Genomic DNA, 20,274 nt, shown 5'->3' with positions numbered 1-20,274 from the left:
TCTGCTTTTAATAATCCCAGTCTGACACCTTGTGTTCATGATGCATAATTAAGGAATGAATAAGCCGGTCAGTGTTTATTGTGAAACACTAGAGTGCCAAGCCTGTTTGATGAGTCAGTTCTTCTGGTAAAAGAGTCAATAAAAGGCAGTGGAAAGCATTTGGTAAAGACAGAAACAGGTTTTCTTGGACACGGACAATGTAAGATTTTGTTTTGTATTGAGTAACACAGATTAGCGCCCACATTTCCACCTTGAAAAGAAAAGAAAAAAATCTGCGGCAGTGTCAGCTTTCACTGTTCTCACTTGTGATGGTGTCAGGTGTACTTTGAACAGGCATGTGTTTGGTTTAAACTAGCCTTGCACAGGGTGGGTGGGGTTATGTGGTGTGTGTTTGAACAGACAAGGTAAATTCTCCTGTTGTGATACATGCTCAGGCAAAGAACGGGCTTGAATGGAATCTTTTACCTCCAACACTTCATAGACAGCACACGAAAGGATTGCTTTACCTGCTGATTGGGAATAAGTGATTTGAATAATTGCTTAAGCCACTATGGAGACAACCAGTGATACTACAAAAATCCTAGAGAAGGGTCCTGAATACCTTCGAAAGCAAATGGAACTGGAGAATGAGGCGAAAGGGCGCATGAGTGCGGTGGAAAGGCTCGCTGCAAGCAAACCAAAATATGTCAAGAGCCAACAGGTGGTCAACTCGACTCAGGAGCCAGTGATCAGTCTTGGATCAGCTTCTGTGAGTAGCACCGGGTCTTCTAACCGGAGTTCAAACCGTGGTGGCAAACTTGTCACAAGGAGTGACTCCCCTGAGGCTACACGTATTGCACAAAGCTGCTCACCGGGGCAGGTACGTAGGTCCAGTTCCAAAAAACGACCAGACTCTCTTCTGCTTTACAGGCAAAAATGTGAATTATTGAGAGGGTCTCCAACTGTCCGGAAAAACAGTAGAACACGCAAGTTGCTGCGCAGCTCCGTGAATAAAAATGTTCCACTACCTGAGGCAGCAGATAAGGAATATGAGTCTGAGGGCAACAAGGAAAAAATCGCCACGCCTGAGGAACCTGCAAAGGAATCTAGCCCAAATATAGTTGTAGTAACAGAACAACATGCCACCAAAAACAGTGTTTCTGTCAGTGTGACAGCAGCTGTTGAGAATACATCTGACGGTCTCCTTAAGGTCCCTGAGATTCGAAGATGTGGTAAAGGTGTAAGTCGCTCTCACTCTGACATCAGTTCCAGGTACTCCAAAAATTTTGCAGATTTTGATGCTTTTTTCAAGTACTGCGGGCTGGATGGTGAGGTGATCGAGTCTATGGGGAAGGAGAACTTCTCTGCACGCTCGGATGAAATTGCAATAAATATCCGAAGCGCGAGCGTCTCTACATCAGATGACGGATTCTCCAGGAACAGCGGTGACAGTGACGGGCTATTGGAAGACGAATTGCATAAAAAGACAGGCCAAGGGACATCAGTTATTGAGCGCAATGCACGGATTATCAAATGGCTTTACAGCTGCAAAAATGCTGAAGAGACAGGGAAAAAGTTAAGAGACCTTGATTGAGATTTTCTCAAAAATGATTTTTTCGAAGCCCTTAGTGCCAAATGCTTACCTGATACTGTTAGATGATACATTTTATCCATCACTGACAAGACATTAAACCGGTGAGGAAATGTTCATGTATTTTTCTGTCCAATGGTTCACTCAGAGATGGCGCTTTCTAAGAAAGCAGCTACAGGTGATTTGTGGCTTTACACTGTGGAAAATATTGACGTCTTTACTATATGTATGTATGTATGTATTTGTGCGTTTGTGTGTGTGTTCATGTGCATGTGTGTCACTTTCTTTCAGTCTCTTATTTTGGACTATGAAGAAAGCTCCAGGCATCCAAAAAACCCATAGACACACTAACAGTGTTATTTTCCTAACATTTCTCATCGTTAATGTTTAAGTACATGTAGTTTCATGTAATCCAGCTGGAAATCAGAACACTCATATTTCAAATTTAAAAACTCTGTTACTCCAATATATTGCATGTTTTCATCTGAATCCTGGATACTCTATTTCTCAAATAAGTCTAGTTATTGGCTTGCATGTTGTGTTAGGATATTGAGATTCTACCATAAACATTTCAGGTCATCTAATACTCGTCTAATACTCCAAGTTCCTCAACAGTGCCTTCACCATAAGCATGAAAGTGCACTTAAATCACAATTTATATAACCTGTCTCTTTCTAAGTTTCTGATCTAATGAGTGCACTCCCCATTTCTCTCCAGGTGAAAGGTGTACATTCCATTGCATGCATACACACACACATACACACACACACACACACACACACACACACACGCACACACACACTTGCATTCTTTTTTAAAAAGTCAATAAGAGAGTTGTGCTTCTTGTACGTTATTGATTCTTATTGACAGTGATATAACTGGCAAAATCATTACATTTAACTGTAGCCAAACTAAACAGCTTGAAGATGTAGTTATTTCCCAGATAAGGAATCAGTTTTTTCCCAAGTCTTGTGTGAGAGGAATGTACCTAAATAATCTGATAGGCTTAAGTCCAGTGACCCGTTATAACAGTATCTCCACTTCCATCCCAATCTTTGTCTGCATTGTCTCTATTCTGCTTCTCTCTCTCTCTCTCTCTCTCTCTCTCTCTCTCTCTCTCTCTCTCTCTCTCTCTCTCTCTCTCTCTCTCTCTCTCTCTCTCTCTCTCTCTCTTTCTGTCTTGTAGCCAGGTTTCTTTGCAATTGCGACCTTATCAAAGCTTAGAGGCCGTAACATGGGGTGGAACAAAAGCATAGAACAGACTATTGTTGACTCAGTGTGTCAAACAGATACTCTCTCTCACAAACACTGAAACTAACATTAATTACTGCATATATACAGTATGTGAGTGCATACACATTGCTCAGCTGCACTGTAGACACACCTTTCAATTCTACAGAGGCCCATCTGACTGTTTAACATCAAGGCAAGTCATGTCCTGCCCTCTGTTTTTAGTAAGACCCTTTCGTTAATGCTTGATGTTCAGCTAATGATTCAGTGGAAACATTCAGTGAAAGTAGTATTATACCTTACGTGGCATTATAACCTCTGCTTCAACCTACAGAAATGTATAAAGTTAACAATGTGAGACAAATGACTAAAAATGTACACTATGTGCATTGTTGTTGGCTCAGAAGTGTCTTTTCTAAAGGTGTTATTAAGCTCTTATTACGCTCAATTACCATACTTTCACACATAACTGCAATATAACCCCACCCCTGACCCAAACCATCACTTATAACTGTTTTTGCTGCTGCCTAAACATTTTTTAATACTGAAGTATCATGTAAATCTTGTTTTATAAAACAGAAATAATGTAAGAATTGTTTACAAGTGAAACTGTTAAATTGCCACTGAATTCATTTTTGGAGAAATTGTTTGATTGATTGGTTGCAAATGAGAGAGGAGTGAATATGTGTTGTATTCAAATGTTTTATCTTTTACAAATTGCACAGAAGACGTGTTTGTGAGTAGTCATCCATGGACAGACACAATACACAGACTGTAGTGATTAAAAATGTTTTGAATATACTGTATAGGGCCTTAAGGGGGCAGTACCTAACAACAAGATTGAATCTTCTTGAAACCCCATATTAACCGGTCAGTCAAACTGTGCCAAACATCTGACTGTGCTGTAATCCAAAGTAACAATGCCCAAAGGAATAATTATTACTCAGCCAGTCTGGACAGATGCTTGGTATGTTCTTTTTAGATTCATTTGAGAGTGACAAAGCAACAAGTTTTGTATTAGTGTTTAGTAAATCATGTCACAGATTAACCTTCATGTGTAGATTGAGATTTAAGACTCATTTCACAAAAATAGGACTTGTGAGACCTGCTCTTGACTGCTGTTACTTAAACTTGAATCTAGAGCTGCAACAATTAGTAGATTAAGATTAATTAGTCAATTGACAGAAGATTAAAATTCAACTATTTTGATCATTGAATAACCTTCTTTTTTAAGGAAAAATATCAAACAAATCTGGTTGCAGCTTCTTAAATATGATGGTAAATGATAGTAAACTGAATAGCTTTGAGTTTAGGACTGTTGGTCAGACAAAACAAGATATTTAAAGATGTCCCCTTGGCCTCTATGACATTATAATGGGCATTTTTCACATATTTTCTAAAGAGATAATGAAAATAATGACTCATCACAGCCTTTGAACCCCTAAAGACCTGACTTGAAGTGAGATATGAAAGCAAAATATTTGACCTTTATAAATTCAGAATCAGTATATATATATATATATATATATATATATATATATATATATATATATATATATATATATATATGATATATATATATATATATATATATTTATTTATTTTTTAAAGAAAGGCAGAACTTGTATAGCCTTAAACCTGGAATATTTGATGATTAACAGAAGAGAGAAATGTTGAAATGTTGTTTCATGTTGGTGTATCATACATGGAAATGTTCTTATGAAGACTTCATCAGTGGGTGTGAGATTTGACTGTGACATGTTTGAAATGACAAAAACTAAAAACTACTCTTACAAATACTAGTGATCAAAGCCTACATGTCAAAACTGGGACAGAAATATGGCAACCTTAAGTGTCACAAAAAGTTTACAATGATATAGTGAATATGAATAGGAATGATCCACAACAGTAGAGCAATGACCTAGATAAAGCACTCATGAGGTAAAAAAAAATAATCATAGGGTTTGAAATTGAAGCTTATGGTTGCTAAAATGACGTTTTAATTAAGCATCTCAAAACATGTTATAGAAATGTACCTCGATTGCACAGCTGTCCAGTTGCGCATCTCCCATCCCCCATCTCAAAAATCAAAACATAAGTACATGTGCGCAGTCCTCTGTCACGTGTAGGAGAAAGCCCCAACAAAACAGAGGGGCTAAAAAAAGACAGTGATTGACAGCTACGGACAGCCAATCCACGATGCGGTTCAGGGTAGCAACAAGAAAAATTCTGATGTATCGTCCAATCAGAGAACAGCAGAGGCGGAGACGAAGGCTATCGTCAGCGCTGTGTTTACTTCCGTCAATATTTCCAGCACTGCAGGCAGGGCGACAAGAATAGAGGCAGAGACGACACACAAAGGAGTTGCGACTGCCTATTAAGGTTTGTTTAAATTCTTAGCTGGTGTGTTTGTGTTGATGAGGTTCTTCTAGTTGTTCCAGTCGTGATTGTATGTGTTGAACCGACTGACAGCTTGTCTGCATCCTTTTTTTGTATCGTTAAAACGACTTGGACAGCTCTTGCTAAAGCTAGAGTCTATTTTTCCAAAAGCTCAAGGTAAATGCGTCAGAGTCGTCTGTGTTATTAAAGATTTTTGGCACAGTGTGTCATTTTGCATCTCTGTTAAAACATATATTTGTTATTTGGTAGCTGTTTTTGCAGATGTTACTATTCATAATAGATATTTAGACAGAAACTATAGAAGCAAAGAAAGGCCAAACTAAAATTAAAAAAATTAAGCAACTGAACTTCTCATTTCATTTACTGAATTTATTGCTTACTTGTATTACGTGCATTCATTCATTGTTTTATTTTCTTCTGTTTACCTACCTGTTGTTTCTTGACACCATTGTAAATGAGGATTTCTCATCAATGGTAAGGTCAGGTTTCAAGGTAAAATCAATAATAGTAAAAAATTATTTTAAAAAATACCCAAGAGGAAATTTCAATTGGTGCAGTCTTAAAAACGTTATTTTATCTTTCAGATTCACAAGTGTCCCAGTTTGCCTACATTTTTTGTATCCACTTTGAGCAACCAGATATTTTGTCTTGACATGAATTTAAATCCAAAACTAAATTTAAGTAACTAGAATATTTTTTTTTTGCATATTGAAAAATACTTATTTTTTTGAATTTTCAAACTCTAAAATAGTGTTCAGTTGCTTATATGATTCAGATTATTATGGCCTTTCTTTACTTCATACAATCCGGAGCTCAAAGATAAATTATCTTATAACAGTATCTCATTAACCCTGCAGGTGTTTGGGGTGGCAGCGACACTCTCTGCTCACAGTCCTATCTCCAGCTAAAATGCCTTTCTTGGGGAAGGACTGGAGGTCACCAGGATGGAGCTGGACAAAGACAGAACATGGCTGGAAGAGGATCATCTTCTATGGACATGAGTTGGAGGACAACAACAGAGAGATAGACTTGAAAGAGTAAGAACATATAACCTTTGTCACATATATCTGTCTTTTAATAGTGTTGTCAGATCACTACCATCTTCATGAAACTTGTATGTGTATTGATTTTAAGTGTTTTACCAGGTTAGATAAGACTTGACCACAAATACATAGTTTAAAAGTGTATTATACCCTCAGTACATGATCACACATGTCACAAGCATTAATGTTGACTTTCAGTAATATCTTGAAGATGTGATCATGCTGTGTCACTGTTTACAAAATTCTGCTGCAAAAAGTTAACACAGTTTATTCCATCAAACATCAACCTGAAAATGAATTATGTCATTTGTAATTTTGCATATACAAAAATATTTTAAAGAGAAAGAGCTTGGGGAATATCTCACTAACGTCATATTATTGATTTTGGCCATATCAACCAGCCTTTAGATGAAGTTAGAGCTCAGCAGTAAATCTATCAAAAGTTTACTGCTTTGTTTCATACTTTTTTGTCAAATTGTTATTTAAGCCTAGATATTTGAGTTGTAATAACAGCTTGTCAGCCCATCAGGACTGGAGGTTGCTGAGAATTCAATTTTACCAAACCAGTGTATCCAAGAGTAGATTAGATCTTCCCTTCGAGACTGTTTAAAAGCGGGATCTGCCAAGCGTTTCTTGAATGTTGACTTTCCAACTTCCACAAAATACATTACACCATTGTTAGTTGCATTTTGGGGGTATTTTTCCCTTTATTAAACAGAGGACAGTAGGGAGCTGACAGGAAATGAAGGTGAATAGAGGAGGAATGACGTGCAACAAGACCAGTATGCTGTGATTACATGGCATGGTTCTTGCCAGGACGCCTTGACTGCTGCATTTTGACTAGTGATAGCTAGAGATTATATGTTTTGACCATGGTTTGTTGTTTTTTTCCCTGACCAATGTATTTCTATGAAATATAGTATGTGTTAAGAATGCCTGGATGCAAATTTCCTACAAGATACTAATAGAGTTGAAACTGAAATAGCTCAAACAGTGCCAGTGACCGTAGGTGAAAATGCTTAGTTGACCAGTGGAAAAAGGAGTCAGTGGCAGGGCCATCAGTAGATAATAACACTGGTATACTTCTAGACCAGACTGATAAGGCCGTGGCTACTCACTCTGTGCAAGAAAATTATTCAGTCAACTCTTATCAGGACTACAGTAGAGCCTATGATGATGAGGTCATTTGCATCCCACAATTGCAGCCTGTTGTTAACAAAGGGGTGTCATGGCAACAGACAGAGTTGAGTATAGGGTAGTGTTGAGACACAATAGGGTAATTTAACATGAGACCAACTTGTCAGTGTATCCTGTTAAACCAAGGATAACTATTAAAAGTGTAACTGAGGTGGAAGTTCAAAAAGAGGAAGTTGTTGCCAAGTAACATGTTTGAGGTTTTATCACATGTAGATTATTGAGGTCAGCTGGGGTTTTTTGTGTGTGGTTAATGTCAACTGAGTTGACTTTCAGATGCAAAGTACCCCTCAAGCAAAACACACACACTCAAGATACATATGAACAAAAATGAATACATCATGCAACTTGGTTGTAACATGTAACCTGCTTCACACAGCAAAAGCCTGTGTCATAATTGAAAACTATAGATTTCCTGGTTTGTTTTCAGTGTGGCTTATTGATTGGCACATGAAGTGGTTAATTATCTCTCTGAAATTCCCTATCAGAATGACAGAAATATATTAACTTAGGCTGTGGGAGTAATAAGGCGTCAGTAGACACAAAAATATCAGATATCCTGCATCTCCACAACTCTGTCAGGGCACAATTGATCTCTGAATCCTGTCTTTAAGGTTTCTGCAGAAAGTTGTGTGATGAATGTCAACATACCGGTTCGTACGAGTACACTAAGTTCAAACAATGCCTGTTGTGTGCTTTTAGAATATGGTCCCTCCCAAATATATTTTTTGGGTTGAAACACTTAGATGAACACTGTTTGTTTAGAGCAGCTGAACTAAAAACATGCCCCGCTGTGTTAGTTTTTTCTGGTCTGTATTACATGTGCCCCTGTGGGCAGTCTAGCCCTTGTTATCTACAGGAAACATGGACTGTTTTGGGGCATGCCAACTGGAAATGAGTGTCACATAAAAGGGAGAGACTAGAGACTAGAGATCCCCTTTTCAGTCTGTTTGTCTGCTCTTACTACATATACTGTGCATTTTATTGAGGGACTTTGCATGCATGGTTATTACAGATAATGCCTAAGTAGTGCACTGAAGGTTTGATGTGTATTTATTAGTCCATACTGTACATGACATCACATTTCTTCACTGTATTTCTTAGCTACTGGGCTCAGATTTAAAGTGTGAATCTCAGCGCTAGTTGGTGATGTCTCCCTCAGGTCACAATGCTGCCTTTTCTATTGATCCACCAACTGAACCTCACAGTGCCACATTAGCTTGCTCAGCAGTCTTCTCACTAAAGGGCAAAGACACGCCATCAGACAATAACCAGTGACATCATCTCTTCACATTGGCTGCTCTCCAAGTGCAACCTCATTCGGAAAGGCAAGTGACCTCACGCAGCAGAGGTCCGTTTGGCAGATCACCTCATGTAGGCTGAAGAGGAGCATTATGGTGGTCATTAGCATGGTGGTACACAGTGTCACAGAAGTGGGTTCGGTCATGTATCTCCTAGCGCTAACAAACCTCTGCATCCACTCAAGTTCAGGATAGCTGCACAAAAGTTATGTGTCAGCTAAGTATTTGAGCCTCATTTCCTCCGTCTCTGCGACAGATGATTTATCTAACTCTGTCCTTGATAATGTCATATTCTAGCACAAAATTATTGCTATTTGATGCCATTTGAATGCAGCACCCAATATCTATATATAGTGCATAAGACCAAGTGCAAAAAATAAATATCAGGGTTTTCTTTCCTTTTTCACGTTTACTTCCCACATAGCCCTCTTCCTCTTACTGTCTCATGTATTTCAGTATATAGTTCAACGTTTTCAACGTTCCTGCTGCTGTCTGATGTCTTTCATTGGCCCAGTGGAGGCTGTTACTCTGCATGCAACCTGTGTGAAATGCCAGGCTATTGCATTCCCAACTTGTAATTCACTGTGACAGATTACAGCGCTTGCATGTGGGTTTGTATGTACGCCTGTGCAATTGGATAAATGGATAGAGACGAGGGATTACTGTGGAGCTCATTCAGCCCGATTAGTCGACTTCACAGTCAGACAAGCAAAGCCAATATGATTGAGAAAAAGTAAATATGTTTCTTAATCCAATTGCATTTGTGTTCATCTGGATAGAGATTGGTCATTGTGATAAGGTATTCCAGCTTCTGGAGGCAAAAGAACACAACTTAGTCCTTGTCATTTTTATAAGCGTAAGTACCCTGTTGCATGTACTCTGGGGCCAAACCATGTAAATCATCTTATCATTCTTTCTCTAAAGCAGTAAAGCCATATTATAAATCTTGTCATAAAGGCAGACTATTCATTTATTTAAGAATCAGAGATTAGTCTGGTCAAGTTGATCGTAATGGGATCCTTTCACTTTCTTTTTAAGAAGAAACTTTGGTCACACGTTTGATGTAAAAAAGTTAAAGCATCACTGAACAGCCTCAGTTTTCAGATGAGTCTCTTTCTTGACTGCATTTCATGAAAACAGAACTTGTTGTGTATGTGGGAAGCTGTTGAGGGATTGTGACTTTGTTGCTGCACTGGTGTTGTCTTGCGGTTGTTTAGGGTACCTGTACAGACGGGGGCAGGATAACTCTCTGACTGCAACTAACAATTATTTTCATTATGAATTAACTTGTTGATTATTTTATTGGTTCATTGATTCAGAAAACAGAGAATTATGTCTGTTATAATTTCTCTGAGCCCATAGTTGTGTAATCAAAGTGTGTGTTTTGTCCGACAAAAAGCGCGAAAGTGAGAGATATTCAGTTTACTGTCATATAAACACAGAAAAGCAGCAAATTCTTGTAATTGAGGAGCAGGGACCAGCAGATGTTTGCTGTTTTTGCTTGAAAAATGACTAAAGAATTCAACTGACTACAATAAGGTGATTTTCTGTTGATTGACCATACAATTGATAGACTAATCATTTCAGCTCTTGGTAGCTCTATGCCCTGTGTGTAGAACAGGCTATTCCAAGCAACCAAATAAATCTTTGATTAAAGTACACACAGTTAATCTGACTGGGTAGAAGTTTATATTCTCACATGGATTGCATTTAGCTCCAGCACCACATCCAGCTAAGTAAGTGAGTCGGCTAGAAATAACAAAATAGACATATAAATGAAAGCACACCTTAACCCAGATGTAATTTAAATTTAATATATATATTTATTCATTTTTTATTTAAATAAATGTGATGAATTTGGCATGATTCTGATATTGTCCCCAACACCCAACACTGATAGCATAGTTTTAAGATATTATTATTCAGAACGATCAGCTGACTGATACATCATGCTCCCCCGAGTTGGTATTGTCACCAGTCAGGCGCTCAGCTTCAGCCGATGTATTATTAATGCATGGAAGGTCAAACAGCAGTCTAGTCCAGGCCTTTGATCTGTCGGTTAAAGGTCATTAGAGAGTGTCTGTTTACAGAGGAATACATCTTGGTACGGATCACAGTTTCAGCTTTATTTTATTTCATCTAATTCTATTTCAATTGCAGAAAAATACAGTAGAAGGGTCTCACTGTGGTGGCATATCTATTACTTCCTCATTCATCATACCTTTACAAAGATATTCTGTTTACAGTCCTGTTTACAACAGTGATTTGGGTCTGTGGCTCAGTGGTTTAAGCCTGGTCCCTCCAGTCCGCATGTTAAGTGTCTTTGCGCAAGATACTAAACCCCACATTGCTCCCGATGGCTGCACCAGTAGTGTGTGAGTGTGTGAATGTGCATTAGATTACATCTTGATGAGCAGGCCCCTTGCATGGATCAGCATACAAATGTGTGTGTGAGTGAGTAAATGTTGACATGTATTGCAAAGCGCTTTAAGTGGTCATTTGATCAAAGGTCTCAGCATTGCTCAAGCCAATCATTTATATTACAAAAGGCAGAGTGAGAGCAAGACAAGGGACTGCAGCTTGTTGTCTCTGTGGATGTTACTCTAATGTAGAAAGAGAACAAACCGACCCAGACTACAAAGATGATTATTGATGATGATAGTATATGGGACATAGTAACTGATCGAAACAAGTCATTTGACACATTTGAGAGAAAATGTGAATATTATGTGAGATTTATAGGTTTTAAATTCAACTCATGCATACAATGACCTTCCTATTATTCCATTAACTGACAGCTTTATTAAGAAGACTGGATACAAAGAGTAGAGTGGTTCCCCCAACAAGAAGGGCTTATATGGTCTTGATTTATAAAGCATACGCAACACAGATCTATTGATAATCAGTACACAGTATATTAACATGATGTTTCATTTGTGTGTCTGTTGGAGCTGAGCCATTTCAAGCATCCCGTGTCAACTTAATGTCAAGTCGAGGTCAGCTGCCAAAATGTTGAGATCTATTTTATCGGTAAAACAAGGCCACTTATATATCTAACAACGCCCAGAGCGACTGCCAGAAATAACAGAGATTAGATCAAGATTTCATTATGTTTTGCCTGTTTTCTGAGGAAAAAAACAGTCTGAGTCACATCTATTATTCTGTCACTCAGACTTTGATATATGTCTTCCATCTGCAGTGTCTCCGCCATTACTATGAGTCAGTATAATTTCACATCTTGGCTATTTTGTTGCCTTTACGTCATTGTCTCAGTCTGCACATTATTGCAATTAATCCAAAATGGAGCTGCTAGCTTTTTGACCAAAAGTAGTGATGGGCATTTACTTCCTGTTTAGTCTCTTTTCATTGGCTGTGCTGTTTAGAATGGATTATAAATCTCACACATTTTTTCCCCCACCAAATACGGCAGCACGGTCACCTGTGTACGAACCATCATGTCCTACAAAGGCTTGCTTTGGTCATACTCACATGCAGTGTTATTAACAAATTCCTCCCATGCTCAATCTGTTTAAACAGGCTCTGCTGTGACAACAAAGAAAATCTGTTTGTTGGAGATGTATGTGAGCTCACCACCACAAAAAGGAAAAAGGACTTCTACAACAACAACACCAAATCTCAATGTGAGTTGCGGCACCACAGTAATTTACTATATGATCACTATTTTGGCTTTGTGAAGAGTTTGTGGTATGAAGATTAAAGGCCAAGCAGAAGAACTGGTAGCACAAGTCATAATTGCAGTGAAGTGGCTGCCACCTGTTGAAAGCTTTGTTTGTGTTGAGATTAATTAAGATTATTTATTCACTTGTTACTTTATCGAGAGAAATTGTCGTACAAAAATAAACAGTATCCTATGTTACGACTAATCGTGGGTATTACACTTGCAGTGTTCATCAGTGATTATAACTCTTGTTGAATTCTGTACTTTAACACATATTTAGATGCTTCACTGCTTCCTGTTAATGTTATGTTATATTTCTCCACAACGTTTAATTGACAGCTAGTTACTAGTTGCTTTGCAGGTAAAGCTATTAATCACAAAATACAACCCACTGTTACAGATAAAACTACCCAATATTATATAAAGTTGTTAAAATCAGCTCCACTGCTACCAGCTATAACATTAAATTCTGTTTACATATTAGTAACAATCATCCAATAATATAATACACAAATTACACTGACAGGAGCCATACATGCTGCCTAATGAGTACTTTTAGTTAAACACATTTTGCTAGCAATGCTTGCAAACTTCTACCCAAGTAACATGTGTAATGCAGGACTGTCACTTCTAATGGAGTATATTGATACTGGGACTTTGCTGTTGTCTATACATCTACTAAATGCATGCCACCTCTTCCTTTAAACACTATTAGACAAAAATGGTGAATAGTCAACAGTTTTCTTCTTGAATGATGAATTCATTTTTAGAGGATTAGTGTCTTTGTATATATCCTCACCTCTGAAGGTGTGCACAAGCCCTGAGCAGCACTGACTGTAGATAGTTGGTCAGCCTGGCATGCAGGACAACGGCCGGCAATGTAAGCCGAATATTGTACAGCTGACCTCAGGTCCTGATGCCACACCTGTTTGTCAACAGGACCTGAGATTAGCTCAGTTTAACTAGAATGTGAAACATGTTGAGAAATAAATTTGACATTTCAGATGGTTCGCTTTATCCATCTCCCCCTCCCATAATTAGGTCTCTACGTACAGTCTCCACTGAGTCTCCTCATCACCGTAAACTTCCAAGAGTTGTTTTTTTATAATGAAGGACACATGTTGCACACAACAAAAAAGAACCCAAATTGGAATTGTCTATAATATTATCTTTGAATGTAGTCATTTTCATATTTTCAGTATTGATTCATTGAGGGCAGGTACAGCAAAGCAGAGCTAACTTTCTTTAGCCTTGGCGGTGCGCCTTGTCATTAACATTTTGCATGATTGGTCAGCTTCCTAAAATGCAGTCCACATTTCTTTTTGCCTAAGTTGAACTTTGCAGCTGTGCTTCATGCATTTTGATCTAAAAGGATAATAGCAGTTTGAAGAAGTGGAATAGACATGCTCTAAGATCATCCTTTAAAAGCCTGATTTTTATACAGACACACTTTCCTATTCATGTGAATGAGAAAGTGTGTCCAAACATTTGACAGGTACTGTATGTGATTTGAACATACTGAAAATATATCATTAACACCTGTCCAATCTCATATTATCCGATACATCAGCCCGGCAACAAATTAAACATTTTAGAAGGTTATCATGTTCAGTTTTCGTTGAGACTGGCAGAAATCAAAATCATGTTTGATAATGTTTCAGCCTCCTCTAAAGTAACACTGTACAAATATAATTCAATCCAGCGCAACGTCACAGACTATAGACTCAAAAGGTAATACATCTAGTACACTGCTGTAATAAAATTGAACAAACATCTGTTATCTATACAAAATGTTTGCTGAGAGGGTTTTTTATTAGATTGCATTAGATTGCACATGTGCTCATCATATTTTGTACACCCACTGCACATTTACTGTTCAGTCTGTACATTCACTCCAGTAAACTGTGATTTTCTTTCTGTTTTTAGTCGTTTTCAGGGATAAATGGATCTACGTGCAGAAAGGGAGCACAAAAGAAGTGAGTGCTTGATCATTTTCCTGATTGAAACAGCAGCATTTATTTTTAAATAAGATTATTCTTTATTAAATGGTGTGTGTTTGTGTGTGTGTTCTCATGTTCACATATAGCGACATGGATACTGCACACTTGGTGAGGCGCTCAACCGTTTAGACTTTTCCAGTGCCATTCAGGACTTGAGAAGATTCAACTATGTGGCAAAAGTGAGCAATGATGATCACATATTTTAAAGACGAATACCTTTTAAGTTTGTTGCACTGCCTCTGACTGTCTCAACCCTGTCTCTCACCCACAGCTTTTCCAGCTAATCGCCAGGTCTCAGCTGACGTCCTTGAGTGGAGCAGCCCAGAAAAACTATTTCAATATACTTGAGAAGATTGTACGAAAAGGTAAGTGGACGTGGGACAGACATGAGTGCTTGTTCTGTGGACATACTGTGCAGGAAGAACCTTTTCCAAATATTTTTTCTTGTGTTAGACCTTGTTAGTTGAATCTTTATATTTTACAGAATGTCTTTACCAAATGGTGAGGCTAAGAAATCATAAGATGTTTCTACTGTTTAGTCATAGCACACTCACTGCTCTGAGTGCCTAACCATAAAACTTGTAGGACCAGTGTGCTCCATCATTATGGGGTTGTGGTTACTGGTGGAGCAGACTACAGATCTAGACTGAATTTCAGCCTGCCACATGTTCAGTATACAGTGAAACTTATATGGTAAAATGAGTAATGCACTTAACATTCAGGAGTGTTATTATTATTTTGAAACTGGTTTAAAAGTATTTTTCATCAGTCTTTTCAATTAAGTATTTAGTTATTTTTTTGTAATCTGAGGCTACCTGTAGGTGTGTCAGACTAATATTGGTTATTTTCAGCTGAACATAAAAGGTCTTTTTTCCAAATACCCATTAATTTTCACGTTTTCCATTCATTTCCATGCAGTTATAGATATTTTTAGGTGCTTTTATGAAGCAACTTGAAGGATGTGGCTGGTGATTTTCCTTTTTTTCTTATTGTCAATAAATATCATGCACAGAGCCAAACCAGCAATAAATTGATCCGACTTACTAGTGGTGTATATCTAAAGCCGTGTGTATCGTATTCTTCTGTGCTGTAGACCCTGTGGTTATTCAAAAACAAATCTGTTTTTTTTCCTTTGCCACGAAACATTTTGGACATATTATTTTGTTTAGAATCGGCTCCGAAGACTATTAACAGAACATACACGCTTTGTACTACATTGTACATTGTAAATTTCTCAAATAACTGTAGTATAGAGTCATTCCGCCTTACACAGAACTACTCTCTGGAGACTGAAAACTGGATCGCTGTTACAAGTCTTTGGAGTCATTTCTAAACAAACTGCTGTGCTCAAACTGTTTGTGTTGAAGGAATGCAACAGTGTGGCTCACTGACTTGTTTTTATCACTTTATGGACAACAGCAGGTCTACAGTGCAGATGAATACAATATATGAGGATTTGAATATACAAACACAATACTTGTAATTAGATCATTTTATTGTTGGTTTGGCTCCGTGCAGGAGATTTGTTGACAATAAGAAATTATGCAAAATCACTAGCCATATTCTTTACGTTTAAGTGGCATCTTGGAAAAGGAGAGATTTTGTTACTCTATGATTATTGTAACTACCTGATATCACGTTGCATTTTTTTTTTTTTGCTTGGTCAGCTTTTGGCTGCTAATGTTTGTCATATGTTTTGTTTTTTCTTTTTATTTGTACATAAGTCGTAGAGGACCACTACAATCCGCGCCTTGTCAAGGAGCTGCTGCAGGACCTGAGCTCAACACTGCACAGTCTGACTATTCATGTTGGCAGGTGTGTGCTCGTGGGCAACGTCAACATCTGGTTGTGCCGACTGGAGACCATTCTCAAATGGCAACAACAGCTCAACAACCTGCAGATCCCAAAGGTAGAAAGCTGACAGACTTTATGTGTGTTGGGTTCCTTTTTCTCACTCACTTGTCATGCAGCACGACTTGTAAGCTGAGTTTAATGAGTGAGGATTGTGAAATATGGTTAATTTGCACATTTAGTTCTCAACGGTTGATGAATTAAAACACTTCAGCCTCTGTGGAAAAGCGCTTATGTGATGTAAGAATATTACATTTCTTACTAATGATTATCTCCTCAGCAAATGTGCAATGGTAAGTCATTCAACGACTTACCGCTACTCATGCACAATAAGATCCTCTACAACCTATCTGATGCCCATGACATCATTAACCTGGGACAGGCCTCGCCCACTCTGCACATCCTCAGTGAGAACAGGACGCTGTGGAAGAACCTGTGCCACTTTCACTTCGCAGACAAACAGGTGAGAGAACAACACAACACATAATATACAGATTGTTTCACTGCGAATTTAAATGGGGGCGTACTTAAAAAATAGTAGCTTTTGGTTAAGCATCAGTGCCAAAGGGAAGACTGCCAAGGAGTTTGCCTAGTGACCAGTAGAGGGCAGGATTGCCCTACTTTACTCACCATTCATGGTGATATCTCTCTCTCACTCACACACACACACACATACAGTACACACACTTATCACATAAACACTCACTCCGGTATAGTGTTAATGAGAAATTGTCCTCAATTATATCTAATTACACTTTGTTCCTGTGATAATTACCTTCCTGTCCCATGTGTTTTAAAGGGTTGTTAAATGACTTCAAAGTGTGTGTGTGTGTGTGTGTGTGTGTGTGTGTGTGTGTGTGTGTGTGTGTGTGTGTGTGTGTGTGTGTGTGTGTGTGTGTGTGTGTGTGTGTGTGTGTGTGTGTGTGTGTGTGTGTGTGTGTGTGTGTGTGTAAATGCAGTTCTGTAGGAATTTAGTCCTAAGCAAGAGTGACAACGTGGACTGGAAACTGATGTACTTCACCCTGCAGAAGCATTACCCAATGAAGGAGCAGTACGGCGACACCTTGCACTTCTGCAAACACTGTAGCATTCTCTTCTGGAAGGTAAATAAGAAAATGAAACATGCCTACAGCCACATTTATGAAGTGTCAAAAACACCTCACTACAGCACTTAATAGTACTTTACTGTTCATTAAACTGTTCCTGCATTCCCTACATACGTTGGAGCTTATGTAGCTAATATATTGGAGGTCAATGTTGAAAGAAGGTTAACAGGATGGGTTTGGCTTTCACACCTTTTAGTGCCACACAACTCAGTAGAAGCTGGAGCAGATGTGTGTGTTTAGATTATTGTACCTGTCTTTATCACTGATATCTTTTACACTGTATGTAGTTTCAAGTTAGTACCAGAACACATTGTATTTTCTGGGCCAAAGAGACAAAACATCCATTATCATTTTGTACACTCAGACAAAGTTTCAGAGACACTTTGGTCCAGTCACACAGCCTCTCTCACACTGATAGCTTTCTCTGGAAGCTTCAAGCAATAAATCTTAAGTAGTTATTGAGATCCCATCTTTATACTGTAAATATTTGGTCTGTCATCTTTAACTAACTACAGAGAAATATTAAAACTTGAGGCAACTGTAAAAATAGCTGTTTTCAATACAGTGCTCTTCAAAAAGGAACAAACAAGTCTCACATATAAGCACACATTAGCGCTATTGTCCACCAGTACAATTGATTCTGTGAGCTCATGTGCTCATACATGTACAAGTAGCGATCAGAGCTCAAACAAATGACTTGTTTGCCCTCATTAACTCACAAGATCTGATCTTTAACCACGTGTAAGACATGTAACTTTGAGTTAATAACATCAGGGGGAATATTTGTATATACACAAACTAACTTGTGCTTGCATTAAAAGTGCAGCAATCCCTATTTTCCCTATTTTTCTCCCCTTTTGATTATTCAGTACCCACAAAACCTGTTATACTCCATGGCTTGGTCCTTGAACTGTTTTAACTTCTGCCTTCTCCCTCTCCTTGCTCATCTCCATTCCTTCCTGCCTCTCCCGCTGGTTCCCCCTTCTCCCTGATTTTTTAAGGATCGCCACCTGGCATTGTTATTCAAGGTACCTTCTGTCCCATCGTGTCTTTCTGTTGTTTGCCATATCCTGTCATGTTTCCCCCCGTGATCTGATTTTATCTTGTGCTTCGTGTTGAGCTTTGTCTTGTCCAGTTCTCTGTTAAACTTGATGACATGATGTTTTGCTCGAGGAGTATTTAGTAAACAGTGCCACACTTTCCGCTGACTTTTTAAAGCCTTTAAACGATTTCTTGGATCGCCTTGTTTTCGTTGGATCATAACATCCTCTGAATGTCTAAATTTCATGTGTCTGAAAGAAAACAGTCAGCTGTCCTTTTTTGTCTAACACTCATATATAGACAAACATTTCTATGCATCTACTACTGTCCAGGATCAGGTTGCACCAGTTATTTGTAAATCCATCTCAGAATTTAGCTATTAATTAGTTTCAAACTTGTGATTTACTAAATCAGGTTGCACCACTATAGCTTAGAACATGTAAAGACCGTAGCAATGTACTGTATATGTAAATGGGTTGCCATGTAACATCTGTAGCACTGTCTAATCAAAAGTAATCACAGGCTGTAAGTAACAGTTTTATGGTCTGAAAATCTTCCCAGTTTCTTTAACATCCTCATCATTTATAGTTCAAATCTGTGATAATGCTGGTTAACTCAGGTTATTGTTTCTAGGTTATTGTGACACTTATTGGGACAATAAAATAAGGCGATAATATTCCAAATTACCACAAATACCCCTCACCCTAAACAGGTTATGTAGAAGTTGGTTTCAAATAGCTACACAACAGACTACCTGGCAGTTAATAAGTGATATGCATTTACATTATTAGCAGAGTTTGAACTTATTAACAGCTGATGCAACCAGGTTTCTGTGTACTACTGTATGTGTAATTTGAACATTGTGCTTTCATAGTATTGATTTGCCTGTTGACTGTGTTCCAGGACTGCGGCCACCCGTGCACGGCCAATGATCCAGACAGCTGTGTCATGCCCATCTCTCCGCAGCACTTTATTGACCTCTTCAAATTCTGAACCCTCAAGAGAAGCGTCTGTTTGCCCTCACCCCCAAACCAAGAGTATGTACGAGACCTTGATGTCTTTTAACCCAAATACAAAGGGCTTCAACTGAAAAAAAAAATACTTTTTTTACGTCTTCTGTATTATGTTTCCATAATACATAGAAAAGAATAAATGTATATTGTGTATTGATTTTGAGAATGTTGGTATTGGGCAAAATATAAAAGAAACTTTTATGTTTTCCTCCCTCTGCACAAATGTTTGTCTTCTTATTTGTTCTGTAAGAAAAAATAATATGTAAATGTTACATAAATGTATATGTAAAGGGGGTTGTAGCGTGTTTATATTAGGTAAGTGATGATAGGGAAAAAAAGTATGGGTTTTTAAAGAAAATGGCAAAAGGTGTCCGTTTACCGTTCGTCAGAATAAACTGATTAATGTGTTTATTGTTTATTTAATGGGTTTAAACTATTCCTATTTTTGGTCCGTTTTTCTTATGGTGGTATTTTTCTGCAATAACTTAATGCATGTTATGTTTGAGTCTCTGTTTACAATCTGTATGTTGTCCTTTGTGTGTACTTGCTGTGCTCTGTGTACTTTGAAGGCACTGACACTAAAAGAAAATAATGTAAATCTCCTTTAGGCGTACACGTTTTTACAGTATACTTATGTCAGAACTGTCAAGCGACAGACAGGAAATGTAAAGACGAGGAAGGGGGCGGGGGGGTTTGTATCCTTTCTCCAAATTTTGTAATATTCCCTTAACGTTCCAATACTTTTAATGGTACTATCATGACTTTTATGGAACAAGAACTAGAGATACATTAAATATTTCCAAAAAAACACTTGTTTCCCTTTTGTTTTCTAATACAGGGTCACTG

The 20,274-nt window shown here is 38.1% G+C and overlaps 2 protein-coding genes across 3 annotated transcripts; both read left to right on the top strand.

Annotated features, from left to right (window-relative positions):
• The first annotated feature begins 425 nt into the window (after nucleotides 1-425).
• On the top strand, nucleotides 426-4,154 carry fam110c (family with sequence similarity 110 member C). Its single transcript, XM_062437395.1, has one exon. It carries the CDS (start codon nucleotides 551-553, stop codon nucleotides 1,571-1,573), a length of 1,023 nt encoding a protein of 340 aa, XP_062293379.1. The 5' UTR covers nucleotides 426-550; the 3' UTR covers nucleotides 1,574-4,154.
• A 964-nt stretch (nucleotides 4,155-5,118) lies between these two features.
• fbxo25 (F-box protein 25) lies at nucleotides 5,119-20,098 on the top strand. 2 transcript variants are annotated; one of them, XM_062437068.1, is made up of 11 exons: nucleotides 5,119-5,182; nucleotides 6,058-6,237; nucleotides 12,276-12,379; nucleotides 14,344-14,393; nucleotides 14,504-14,596; nucleotides 14,689-14,782; nucleotides 16,142-16,326; nucleotides 16,549-16,731; nucleotides 17,228-17,371; nucleotides 18,376-18,402; nucleotides 19,319-20,098. In XM_062437068.1, the coding sequence occupies exons 2-11, from the start codon at nucleotides 6,110-6,112 to the stop codon at nucleotides 19,406-19,408; spliced, it is 1,098 nt and encodes a 365-aa protein (XP_062293052.1). In that variant the 5' UTR covers nucleotides 5,119-5,182; nucleotides 6,058-6,109; the 3' UTR covers nucleotides 19,409-20,098. The 2 variants fall into 2 exon arrangements, with proteins under 2 accessions (XP_062293052.1, XP_062293053.1); XM_062437069.1 differs by lacking the exon at nucleotides 18,376-18,402.
• The last annotated feature ends 176 nt before the right edge of the window (nucleotides 20,099-20,274 follow it).

Source organism: Scomber scombrus, chromosome 17 (assembly GCF_963691925.1).
Source record: "Scomber scombrus chromosome 17, fScoSco1.1, whole genome shotgun sequence".
Lineage (NCBI taxonomy): Eukaryota > Metazoa > Chordata > Actinopteri > Scombriformes > Scombridae > Scomber > Scomber scombrus.
Note: the sequence above shows the minus strand (reverse complement) of the source record. Positions and strands in the feature narration are given on the sequence as shown.

Excerpts from the sequence above, each read along its gene's own strand:
- fam110c (XM_062437395.1), top strand. The coding sequence starts at position 551 with ATGGAGACAACCAGTGATACTACAAAAATCCTAGAGAAGGGTCCTGAA.
- fbxo25 (XM_062437068.1), top strand. The coding sequence starts at position 6,110 with ATGCCTTTCTTGGGGAAGGACTGGAGGTCACCAGGATGGAGCTGGACA. Across the intron at positions 14,597-14,688 it reads GATTCAACTATGTGGCAAAA|CTTTTCCAGCTAATCGCCAG; the intron begins GTGAGCAATGAT and ends TCTCACCCACAG. Across the intron at positions 16,327-16,548 it reads ACAACCTGCAGATCCCAAAG|CAAATGTGCAATGGTAAGTC; the intron begins GTAGAAAGCTGA and ends TTATCTCCTCAG.